Genomic DNA, 12,357 nt, shown 5'->3' with positions numbered 1-12,357 from the left:
CAGCTGCTCCCTTTTTGCTTTTGAAAAGGCACTGGGGAGCTGAACCAGAAACTCCTGAGAAAGCAGCTCCAAACCAGAGCTCACGCCCTGGGGCTGAGGTGTAATGGTGAGCGACAGAAGCCAGGAGACCTGGAACCAGGCACGTAGGCCTTCAGGAGCAGCAAGAAGGCTCTGGAAGCTTCTGGAAGATTCTAGAGCCAAACCCAAAGGGATCTCCACCCTCAGCCAGTGCCATTGAGCCTGTCAGTCAGGGCCCAGACCACACTTTGGGCTCAGTTCTATGGGAGAAAAATAGTTGTCTTTGAGAGGCCAGGAAAAAGGGCACATGGTGACCTATACTAGGAGGGGTCTCTCCCCTTCCATCTCGTGGACATGAGACAGCTCACACAGGAGAAAGAAAAGGAATCTTAGCCACCTGTTCACAGCCCTGGCTAACGATGCCCAGCCCCACCTGCAGCCTTTCCTGTGTCCAGGTTGTAAAACTCTTAGTGATTCTCGTGCACGGCCACGGCTGAGAACCTCAGCTGGGGCCTCCCCATCGCCTTGTCCGAGCCCCAAGTGAGGGAGTCAGTACAAACAAGAAGCACCACGCACCCTCGTGGTCAAGCACGTGAGCGCCAGAATCTAAGACCTGAGTTCAAGCCCAAACTCGGCCACTTTCTAGCTGCATGATCTCTCTGTTACTTCCCACCCTCTGCGCAGTCTCTACACCTGTAAACGGGATGACAAGTCTTTGTACGGTAACATCCAAGGTACACCCCAAAGATGAAGTGCTCAGCTCGCCAAATGATGACAAGCCTGGAGCGGGTGGTGGGAGGTGCTCTGGATGGTGACCATGTCCCTTTGCCCAGACACGAAGTCAGAAAAAGTCAGAGTCTCACTATCGAGCCCTTCACCTTACTTAGCGTGATGAAGACGGGACGCGCCCCGGCGCTGGCTGGGGTGTGGGACTGCACTGCTCTCCCAGTAAGACGTGCTCTACACACAGCACCCAAGCACCTTCTCACCCATTTGCGTGGTCCTAAATCTGAGGACAACCGCTGGGGCGTGTCAGAAATGCAGAAGCTCGGGCGCCACCCTAGCCAGCTGACTCCGAAGTGCATTTCACCTGGTCCCCAGGCGCTGAGTGACTGTGCTGAGCTGTGTCAGGACAAGGATGCCTCTGGGTCGATCAATCAGGGGAGCTCTGCAGGAAGCATCCTTCTCAGAGGAAAGGTAAGACCTGCACAGGTGCATGTGTTCCTGGAGGGTTTGGGGCACTGCGGAGGAGACCAGCGATGCCTCCTCCTTTTGGGGAGGTGAAAACCTGGGGAGCCCTGGGGAGGGCCGCCGGGGGCTGCAGGTGACAGAGCCCCCACCCGGGCAGCACGGGGGCACGAGGCTTGCCTCCTTCCTCCTCACCCGCTGCGGGCTGCCTTGGGCTGAAGGGAGCTGAAAAGCCGCCCCCCTCAGGGTCCCTCTCTGGCCCGTTGCAGGGACAGCACCCTCTTCATCAGTGATTCAGGATGCAGCTGATCTAATCCTGGCCCAGGAGACCACTCTGAGGTCACGCTCCTGGCAGCCAAAGTCCCTGAGACAAACCAAGAGACATTTTCATCCAGCTGCCAACATCATCTCAACCTGGGCAGTGATGGACACCCTTCGAGTGGGTTCTGCTGTCCTGACAGGCCTGTGGCTCCCCCAGGGATGTATCACAGAGCACGCACATCCCCTACAGATAGAGAGCAGCGCTGCGGGGAGCAAGATTGGAACCTGCAGGAGGAGAGAAGGGGGGAGGATGGGAAATGCCCAGTCTAGTTTCCACGAATGAAACTGGTTAACTAGGGCAACGCCCACCCCCAAACACCCTCACCTTCAGCTGGAACCAGAGTTTGAGCCAAAGGGGACAGAGTGAGTCCAGTTCTGGGAAGCTGGGCCCCAGGTGGTCAGGCCTTGGGCTTGGGGTCCAGAAGAGGAGGGAAAGACTCGGATCCCTCACCCCACCATCACCCCCCAAGCAAGGCCACCGGAGCCAAGGCCATTGACCCCAGACCTGCCTCTCAGCCCCCACCAGCCCCACAGCCCGCCAAGGGCGGTTCCAGCAGCCTCTCCAGCTGTCTGGGGCCACACTGCAAGCAGGGCCTGAGGGCTGTGGAAGGACTCCAGCTAGGCTCATTATTGGAATTTAATTTGGATTCCGAGCGATCAAGAGGCCTCGGTGGAAAGTGGCTCTCGTAAGGGGAGCGACGCCCTGCCCACGCCAGCTGATCTTCAGCATCCCCAGCGCTTTGCTGTTGCTCAGGCAGAGGCTCGCCAGAGAGCCAGATGTCCCAGCTCCACACAGCTGGGCGGCCGGCAACAGTGAGGCTGTGGTTCCCTCAGCAGAGAGAGAAGACTGGCCACAGAACAGGGCGCGGGGCAGGCGCTGGGCACCTCTCAGGGAATCAGACCAGCCACAGGTCTTCAGCCTAAAAATATGCACGGCCCCAGGCCGAGGAAATGCAAACAAGGGCCCCATCTCCACACAAGCTCAGGCCTTCACCCCACTGAAGACAGCAAAATTAAGAGATTTAGCAGAGAGGGAGGAAAGCAATGCCATAGCTAAAACCTGGAGCTCTCCATTTTCCTGGGAAGATCGCTGCATTCCCTGTGACGATGATGATGGTGGTGGTGGTGGTGGTGGTGGTGGTGGTGGTGGTGGTGGTGGTGATGATGGTGATGGTGATGGTGGTGACAATGATGCTGGTGGTGATGATGATGGTGATGATACTACTAATAAAAGTTTATTGAGCACTTACTATGTTCTAAGTAAGTATGTCAACTCCCTTTATTCTCAGCACAACCCTGGGAGTTAGATGCAGTCATGATCCCCACTATACAGGAAGAAACAGGCTCCAAGGGGTTACCACTTCCCAAGGCCACACTGGCACATAGTGCAGGGATTCAAATCCGCTCTTAATAGCTAGGTTATCCTACCTGGGGAACTACATAAAAAGATTGTCTTGCTTCTGGATTCATAAAACACAACCCACCCAGAAAAGAAGAAAAACAAAAACAATTAAGAACAATTTTAACCCTTTAACTCCTAGAGAATGAGGGACTTGCTTCCTTCTTTCAAATGCAGAAAGGAAATGTAGAAATCTAAAGAGGGCAGCCCCTTCCTCCCAACCACTGCCTCTCACTGCACCCCCTGCCCTGCTTTGTACTCTACACCTACCATGTCACCTCCCGTGCTTGACTGTGAGCTCCTAGAGGGCAGGTACTTGGGTCTGGTTACTTCCTCCAGTGCACAGCACACAGCAGGCGCTCAAACATATGCTGACAAAAGACTTGGCCTCCCAGCAAGCCAAAACCCCCAGAGGCAGGTACCCAGAGCTAGGCTGGGCACCCCACAGATCACCTGTGGCCAAGCTGCTCGTCGGGGGTAACCTGTTACACCTGCCCAGGCTGCCTGCCAGGAAGCCCGGGACAGCTGTCCTGCCCATCCCTCTTCCAGCCACAGTGACTCAGACCCTCTCGCCTCCCCTGGGGCCTCCAGACCCACCCTATGGATCTAAGGCAGGGTCGGGTTGAGGAGGTAGCCACCTCAAACCGTGATGGAACAGATGCCCACATGTCAGCAGGTTGACACAGGCAGGAAGATGAGCAGCTGCTGGCAGCCTGGTAGGAAAGCCAAAGGCTCCTCTTTTATTCACCTAAGGACTAAGTGGCTCAGGCTGTCCCCACATCATCACCTCCCTCGTCCTACCTGCAGCCCTACCTACAAGCCTCCTTCGCTGGCTCACCCCTGCCTTAGGCCTTGCAGCCTCCCTCTGTCAGATGCTCTTGTCATTCAAATATCCCCCACTCAGTAAGGCCCTCAATGGCTGCCCAAGTACCGTATGAGGCCCGATGGTCTGCTCACTGCCTTCCTGTTTACTGCCTCTCTTCGGCACTCGTGTGGGTTGAACTGTATCCCCTATCAAGATACGCTCAAGTCCTACCCCTGTACCTGTGAATGTGACCTGACTTGGAAATAGGGTCTTTGCAGATGGAATTAAGTAAGATGAGGTCAGACTGAAGTAGGGCGGGCCCCTGATCCAACATGGATGGTTTCCTTATAAGCAGAGAGGCGCACAGAGAGAACGCAGGTTTCAGAGGGAACACACTGATTTCAGACTCCTGGACTCCAGAGTTGTGAGAGAAAAGTGTTCTATTGTTTTTAAGCCACCCGGTTCACCGTGCTTCATTAGGGCAGCCCCAGGAAACCAGTACACCCCTCAGCACACGTTTCTGACGCGGTCCCTGCCCTCCTGAGCCGAGCTGGCTCGCTTCCACAGTCCAGTTCCGAGGCCAGTGCCTGGCACAGAGTGTTCAGTGGGGTTGGATAAATGAACTGGGCTCTCACGCGTCTCTCCAAACACCGTGGCCTCCGACCCCCATGAGGGAGGCACCGTCCGATCTGGCCTGACTTGCCCATCACAGGGTCTGCAGTGCTTCTCCCAGTGCAGGGAGCACGGGAAGGGTGGGACCAACGGGCACCCCTCACATCGAGAGCAGTGTCCAAGGATGCTGACAGTCCTAAAACAAGCTCCCAATGCACCGACAGCATCCCACAGACCCAGCCAGGGAGCAGCACACACTCCTGCATGGTGGCTCGCAGGAAGAACCACACAGGTGACACCAGCCAGCCCTTCCAGTTCTGTTCAGCCAAACCCACTTGGGGCAGCTACATTCCTGAGGTTAAACCTCTTGATGGAGATTTTGAAGGCAGGTTTGGGGAGCCTGCCAGGAGGCCCAGGCGTGAGCAGGGCTCGGGGTTTGCACAAGTGGGCAATTGACGAATAGCCACTGGGTGGTACCTGCCTCGCCCCCAATGAATCTGCCTTCACGAGAAAAGTCAAACATATGTTCTTGTTCAAGAGTCCCAGGGGATTTGTCAGAGTACAGAGCAAACATATGTCACCCCCCAAGAAGGAACTCGATGCTTCTTCTTGTAATTGGGCTTGTGGCCAGGGCACAGCCTGCCAGGGGTAACTAGGGCACCTGTAGTGAGAGTCAGAGGTGACGGCCAAGGCTGTTTGCCGCCTCCCCTACGCCACACACACATTCCAGTCCCGTAAAGCCATACATTCAAGTGCGGGCTCTAAAAGCACATTTAATCCACATTAAGGTAACATGTGTCACCCATCAGACTGACAAAGATCAACACAGTTTGATAAGAGAGCATGCTGACGAGCACATGGGGAAAGAGGCTTTTTCTTGGGTGGCTGCTGGGAGTATAAACCGACAGGATCTCCGCGGACAGCAGTTTAGCAAACTCTAAACTCAGTCACCGATGTGTGCGCCCTCTGACCCCCTATTTCTAGAACTGTATCCAATGATAGACATGCAGAAGTGGGAAGTAATGTGCTAACAAAGTTATCCCTCCTGCACCCCACCTCCCCTACTCCCAACCCCCACCGCACCCTGTGCCATCCATGGTGTGGAAAAAAGGCGAGCCCACTGTGTGCCCGCAGGAAACTGGTTAAACGCCTTGCAGCACAACCCACACAATGGAAGGTGTGTGGTAAGTAAAAGAACTAGGATGCTCTGTGGGAACTGACATGGAAGGACAGTCAAGATTTCCTCTCGAGTGATGACAGTTCGGGGAGGGAGAAAACACATGATGAGAGATCGGTTGTGAAAATATATAAACCCAAACATATAAAAATATAGAACTATACCTGCTGATTTGAGGAGACTCAAGGAAACTGGTAGCAGAGGCTGCCTAAGGGATGGGGTACTGGGGTTCTGCGGTGGGAAGAAGCCTTAATTTTTACTGTAGTTGCTTTTCTCTCTTTTGAACATTATACTACGAACGTGTCTGACCTATTCAATAATAAATTATTAAGAGAAATTATTTTGTGTACGCCTGGATTCAAGTTCTAATTTGTCCACTTTCCCTCTAGGTGATCTCAGGCAAGGAAGACCTTTGCTTTTAGGTCTTAATGCTCCCTATTTCCCAGATGAGCCACCTTAAAGGGCTATTGTGAATATGACATGAGATTATGAATGTAAGACAACGGAAACACTCAAGAAAAGTTTGGTCTTCTCAGTACTTAAGATGACCCCAAAAATGATGGTGCTTGGCAAACAAGGTGGTGATGGTTCCTATGTCCCAATGTGATAACAAGTCCCCATGCCAACTGGAGGTGCTAGGACTGCCCGTCAGGAGATACCCATCCATCTTTCTTCCATTAATTACCCAGGAATGGCATGGGATGGGGGAGTGGGGGGGCAGTCAAATTCTGACACCTGAGGTGTCCAAAACCCCAGCCACTGGGTAGTATGACCTTGGCCATGTCACCTTGGGACTGCAGATTGTACTTGTTAGATGTTCCAGCCCACTCTCTTAGTCTTCTCAGAACACCTTGAAACGAAAGTGTCTCAAGAAATTCAAGTCTTTCAACAGAAGCTTTTGGTCCCTGACCTCCTGATTTGGGGAAGGCTGAGAGTTCTCTGTCTGTTTATTTTTGGTTTGGGGGGTTTTCATCCCCTTACTTTATTACAAATGGCCACTGTGGTTGGTTGCCTGGCATCGTGTGCTGGGTTTCAGAGTGATGAACGGGAGAGGTAGACCTTCAAAAACATTTCTTCCTCTTCCCTATCCCCCTCTTCCATGCCAGGCGCACACCGACCATTAATACGCACATGAGGCCACACAACCCCAGGCTCACCTGGCTATCCCCTACTCCTCACAGGAGTCACGGATGGTGACAGTTTTAAGAAACAGCAACATACACCATACACCTTCTTTAAAAAGGAGATTCAGTACAGGGCCCGGCACACGGTGGGTGTCCCGGGTGGAAGCAGACGTCACTGTCCCTGCCCCAGAGGAGCCCCATCCTCTGGCTGTCAGCCGCGTCTTCCTCTGTCCTGGCAGGAGGCTCGGCATCCCGCCCAGGCACCAGCACAGCACCCACCTGCCCAAGTGCTCCTGCAGCACCTGGTAAACGCTGATCCGGAAGGTCTCGTTGTCGAAGCGCTCCCGGATATAGTCCTTGTAGATGCGGAACTCCGCGGCGGTCACCGCTTCGCCTTCCGGGATCTTGGACAGGTCAAACCGGAACTCCCGGTGGTGGTAGCGGGGGTGGAAAAACTCTTTGTCGTGTTCCACTGGAAAGGGAAACACACACACAGGCACCAAAAGCTCGTTAGTAACTGGGTTGCACTCTCCTCGCTCCGAGTTGAAGCATCTGGCCTGAGCGAGATGAAGACGGGCCCATTGCCAGCGACCCCTGGGGACAACTGCCCATCCTGGACTGACTGACCCGCCGTAGACGGGAGCATCACAGGCTCAGACCCTGTGGTCACCTTGAACAACAAGAGCAATGACTCTGCATCCAACCCACTGAGAAGAGTTGGGCACTGACTACAGCCAGGGGCCCGGGACAGACTCAGGTTCCGAGAGCTCAGGCCTGGGTTCAGATCCAGCGAGCTGTGTGGTCTGGACAAGGTACCAAGTGACCTACCTGGACCTTGATTTCCCCGTCTAAAAACGGAGGTAATAATCCTCCTTCATTTGTCATCATCAGAGTTACATGATTAATTCAGCTCAATAGCTTACGCTCTGGGCGGGCTAGAGAACTGTGAGCTACTATTCTCAAGCATCAACCTTACCAGGCAGACCAGGGTACCTTAGGCCAGTGGAGCTCAGCCCCGCTGTGCGTGACAATCACTGTGGGAGCTTTGAGAAAATATTGGTGCCCTGGCCCGGTGGTGGGCTGGTAAATGTGCAATAACTGGCTCTCTGGGATCCTGTCTGTAGTGTTTGCCAATTTCCATCTCGGCAGATCTCAACTTCCCAAAGTGACTTCACTGAAGATGGAGGTGGGGAGACGGCACACACGGGGCTCCAGCAGGCTGCTGTTCTCGCTCCACCCTCAACCAGTCGAGTCAGTATCTTTGGGGAGGCGGGTTCAGAAGCCTCTACTTTCTAAAGCACCTCACACGTTTCTAATAGCAAGCAGGGTTTACAACTATAGCCTTAGACTGAAAGCAGAAAAAGAGATGGATGGCAGGGTCCGGGGCGGGCTTTGGAAAACGACGTCAGGACAAAATAAGGCAGAGGTCCCCAGCGCTTCTCTTGTGTATTGGCAGTGAGATGGGTCTAAGGTCTTATGCCTATTTCATAGACAACAAACACCAAGATGGGTGAGATGAGCCCAAGAACAATTTCTGGGAGTGGACCTGTGCTGCCGAGGACCAGGCATCCTCTGGACCAAAACAGAGCAGGGATGAAGCTGGGAATCATCAGATGCTGGAAAGATGCAGAACGGCCAAACTCAGGCATGTTTGCGGCATCTGCAGATATCTTTCATCTCCCGGGAGACCCAGCCCCACATGCACTTCCTGCCTGGGGGTAGGGAACAAGCTTGGCCAGAAGAGAGCAGAAACATGACCAGCGTGCTTCAACTGAAAGAGCCCGAAAGCTCTCGGGCTGAGTTCGGGCTGCCACGGCTGAAAGCAGATGGGAATGCCTTTGAGGAAGGAGGCTCACAGCACCGGCAGCCCAAGGTCCCTTCCTACAGGTCTCCATTTAAAAGAAAAAATCCGCGTTAAACCTTAATAATAGTTCTAAAAGATACTGGAGTGTGGGTGGGGTCGTTGAGGAATTTTCCACACATAAGGCTGTTTCCTACTGGGCAGAAGAGGCAGGTAATGTCCTCAAGGCCAGGGGACTCTGGATAGGCTCAGGAGTGGCCCTGTGTCTGGACGGCAGCTGCTGAAATCCAGGGCTCCATGTGGAGAGCCAGCCAGAGGAAAAGACTCCCCAGAAACTGTTCCTCTGTCCCCCAGGATTGCAGCTGTCCTGCCACACTCCTCCCTTCACACCCAAGTGGAGAGGAAGCATGGCAAGCAGCCTTGACTCTGTCACTGTGGAAATGTCCTGGGTCTGTCCTCGGTCCCCCTTCCAGCTCATTCAACCCTGCACGTTGTTTGGAGCTGTGCCTGAGACCCAGTAGGTGTTGAGTGGCCTCACCAGGATGGGAGAGCTGGGACTCGAACCCAGGTCTCACCCCCACCGGAGGCCTTCACCACGTGTCTCAGTGGCAGCGCCAACAGCTCAGAAGGAGAGTTCCTTTGCTGGTTTGTCAGAACTTTCATTGCATTACAGCATACGTACAGTATGTACGCAAACCAGATGTGTGCCGCTCAGCGAATGTCACAAAGCGAACCCACCCACGGAACCTTCTCCCACATGGAGAACCAGAACGTGACCAGTGCCCCCTCCCCCTCCCCCAGCTTCTCTAACGGCAGGCTGCTCGTGCCATTAGAACACCCTAAACTGGGAATAACACAGCCCGTTCTTGTCTTCTGCGCCTGGCTGCGCTGCCCCCCCACCTCCATGTGAGTGCGATTCATCCGTGCCACTGTGGGTGTTCATGCAGCCCCACTGCTGTATAATATTCTGTCTGGTCGTGCCATCATTCCTTTATCCCTTCTGCAGTTCACGCACATTTGGGCTGTGTGCCATCCGGGCTTTTCCAAGCAGTGCTGCTACAAGCCTCCGGGCACCTGCACTCTGGCGAATTGTGGGGCGGGGGAGTGGGCTTGTGTGTGCTCAGCTTTTGTAACACTGCCAAGCCGCTCTCCCACAGTATGTTGTACCAGGGAGATCTTAGCGTGTGCCTGGAGGAGGCGACAAGTCTGTCTAAGAAGGAGATAGGTCAGTCTGGAGACGGCTCGGGGCCTCCTCCAGTGCTTTTCTGCGGGGGGCTGGGAGGGGCATGAAGCAGCAAGTCCTGGAGAGTATCCTGCACCCCCAGTGAGCCGTCCGTGCGCCCACCCCCGGAACCCCACTGACTGAGCACCCAGCGCACGTGCCCGCACTGCCTCCCAGCCCCACCAGGTCCGAGGTGACCAAAGACCATCCCTTCACGAAATGGGAAGCACACTGCATGGCCACCACCTTGCTGGACCTCCAGGGAGCAGCACTCAACACCTGGCTGCTCCTGCTTCACAGAGCCTGCCTTCCTGGGGCTCCCTCCCTTTGCTGTGAACTCAGGTTGCTCTGGCCACTCCAAGAAACAGTCCCTTAGATAGTCCCATGTACGGGGGTTAATACAGGAGCGCGTGCCACAGGCCATGCCCTGCCCCCATGCCCCCGATTGCACAGATGAAGTCTCTGTTCCCAACCACCTTCCATCTCCTCCCCCAGCAGAGGCCAGAAAGAACGCTTTGGAGGAACGCAGCGCTCCAACATTCAGCAAGGGCTGCTCCTGCAATCACACACAGGAGCCCAAGCACAATGCCTGGAATGCGGGGAGACTCCAGCAACCCCAGCTGCCCTGCTCTGCCTCAAAGAGCTCCCACTGGCAAATACAACCACCAACCGAGAAGAGAATGGGGGTTTGGACGCCGGGGTTACAATGAATATGGAGCGCCCCAAAGGCAAACAAGATGTTTGCGAGTGCTTGCTGAGCCATGGGTGGGCCCCACACTCACCACTCTGTGCCCTCATCTGATGGGTCCTGGGGAGGCAGAATTGATGCCCATCTTACAGATGAGGAAACTGAGGCTCAAGGAGTCAGGTAACTTGCCCAAGGTCACAAGTTAGACGAACTCTGAACCTTTATACTCTGGAACCAAGTGGTCTGAGTTCCAATCTCAGCTGTGCCACTTACCAGCTGTGTGGGCCTGGCCAACTCCCGTAACCTCTGTGTGTAGCCCCTTCCTGGGCTCCTCCCACAGAGCAGTTGGGAAGGTCATAGGAGTTGGCCCTTAATAATAGCGCCTGGCAAATGACAAGCGATTCATGTCTGCCATCGTTCCAGGACCTCGAAATGAGCTAAGAGAGTGACAATCTGCATAGAAGAAGCAATATGTACGTGTGGGTATTTACATAGTTCAGCTACGATTATTTGGGGGGGGGGGGAAGCACAATAGATCAAACAATAAAGACACGTTTGAATAAGCACGACAGTAACACAGGTACAATCATTGAAGTCACAGCCAATGAAGAAAGAAAACACTGACACACCATCACAAATATCAAGTTAATTATAGCAGGTGTAACTTTTTTTAATGTAAGATTAAATGTATCTTAACTGTTCAGACACTTAAGATATCAGACAGTTAAGATACCAGGGTTAGACGGTTTATTTTTTTAAGAAGGTAAATGAATAAAGTGTCCAACTAAACTTTTTGCAAATATTTCCTGGTTCTTTGAGATGGCTTTCTGAGTGAATTTCCTTCATTAATTATTTCAAGACAATGAAAGGCATGAATTACACCACCATTCTGTTCTTCCTGAAACCCACATAATCACATTTTGAAAATAATTTTGTGATTTATCAGTAAGAATAGTCATTTAAAAAACAGCCTTTTTTTTTTTTTTAAAGAACAGTGAATAACTCAAAGTCCAAACGAAATTCCAAGTCTTGTTGCGAGGTTTCCATTTTTTATGGGAGCTACCCCATGGTATGGAATCCACACCATTTCCTTCTCGGGGACTGAGATAGTTTAATTGTCACCACTGAAGTACATGGAAGCACGTACATACTTTTAGGAAGAAAATACATCTTTACACCATCTTCTTAAGTTACCATAGCTGATTACCCAAGACTTGGGCGTTAGAATAAATGTCTCGTGTTGATACCAGGCTGTGCCCATAAAGGAAAGCTTCTTAAGAAAACCCAGAGCCTGGAAACCCAGCTTTTTCTCAGCCGCCGCCGTTTACATTCCAGCACCCCACTGTCTAAAGAGCTCACAGGCATTGACAAAGACTTTCATCTTCAAAGGATTAAAAGGGACCAAATCCCCGAGACCAAACCATAAGTCCAAAGAAAATGGATTCCGGAAAACACCATCCTGACAGCGACCAGCCCCGTGACTGTCCCCAAAGCTGACCCTTGTGTCCTTTTATAAAGCCTGAAATAATAACCCTCAAGCTGGCCCTGGGAGGGGAAATTCTGGGCCGCAGGGTATCAGTAAAGGGTAGGGGCAGGTGGGAACAGGACGCTACACACCCGGCGTCGCCTCTCAGGACCCTCTGACATTCAGGAGTGGCCTCTGCCCCATGTACACGTGAAGCCTGCTCCCCAGTTCTTCCAACATGTGAGTTCTATGGAGACCCTTCAAACAAGTTCCCTTTAAGCTACAGTCACGTCACTACATTTGCAGCCAAGACAGTGCTGAGCAAAGCCATCACGAGCCCAATCATATACGTGCCCGGAAATGGACAGGCAGGAAACACGCCCAAGTAATGGTGGTTACCTCCAGGTGACCATTGGCCATGAAAGCTGCTTTATTTACACTTGGACAATTTCCAAGTACAAGATGACCTCTTGACCAAGCTCTGTAGGGACGGGAGCAATGACTGTCTCAATCCTGAACCCCCAGAGGCCAGCACTG

At 53.1% G+C, this 12,357-nt stretch overlaps 1 protein-coding gene across 1 annotated transcript in view; it reads right to left on the bottom strand.

Annotated features, from left to right (window-relative positions):
* BMP7 (bone morphogenetic protein 7) overlaps positions 1–12,357 on the bottom strand; it is a 79,354-nt gene that overhangs the window by 41,123 nt on the left and 25,874 nt on the right. Inside the window, exon 2 of the mRNA XM_019748584.3 lies at positions 6,924–7,116. Coding sequence (XP_019604143.1) covers positions 6,924–7,116 — 193 coding nt within the window. The remainder of the gene's footprint in view (positions 1–6,923; positions 7,117–12,357) is intronic.

This window comes from Rhinolophus sinicus, chromosome 13, assembly GCF_057876585.1.
Source record: "Rhinolophus sinicus isolate RSI-liver-muscle chromosome 13, RSI-T2T, whole genome shotgun sequence".
Taxonomy (NCBI): domain Eukaryota; kingdom Metazoa; phylum Chordata; class Mammalia; order Chiroptera; family Rhinolophidae; genus Rhinolophus; species Rhinolophus sinicus.
This window is presented reverse-complemented; position numbering and strand designations above follow the sequence as displayed.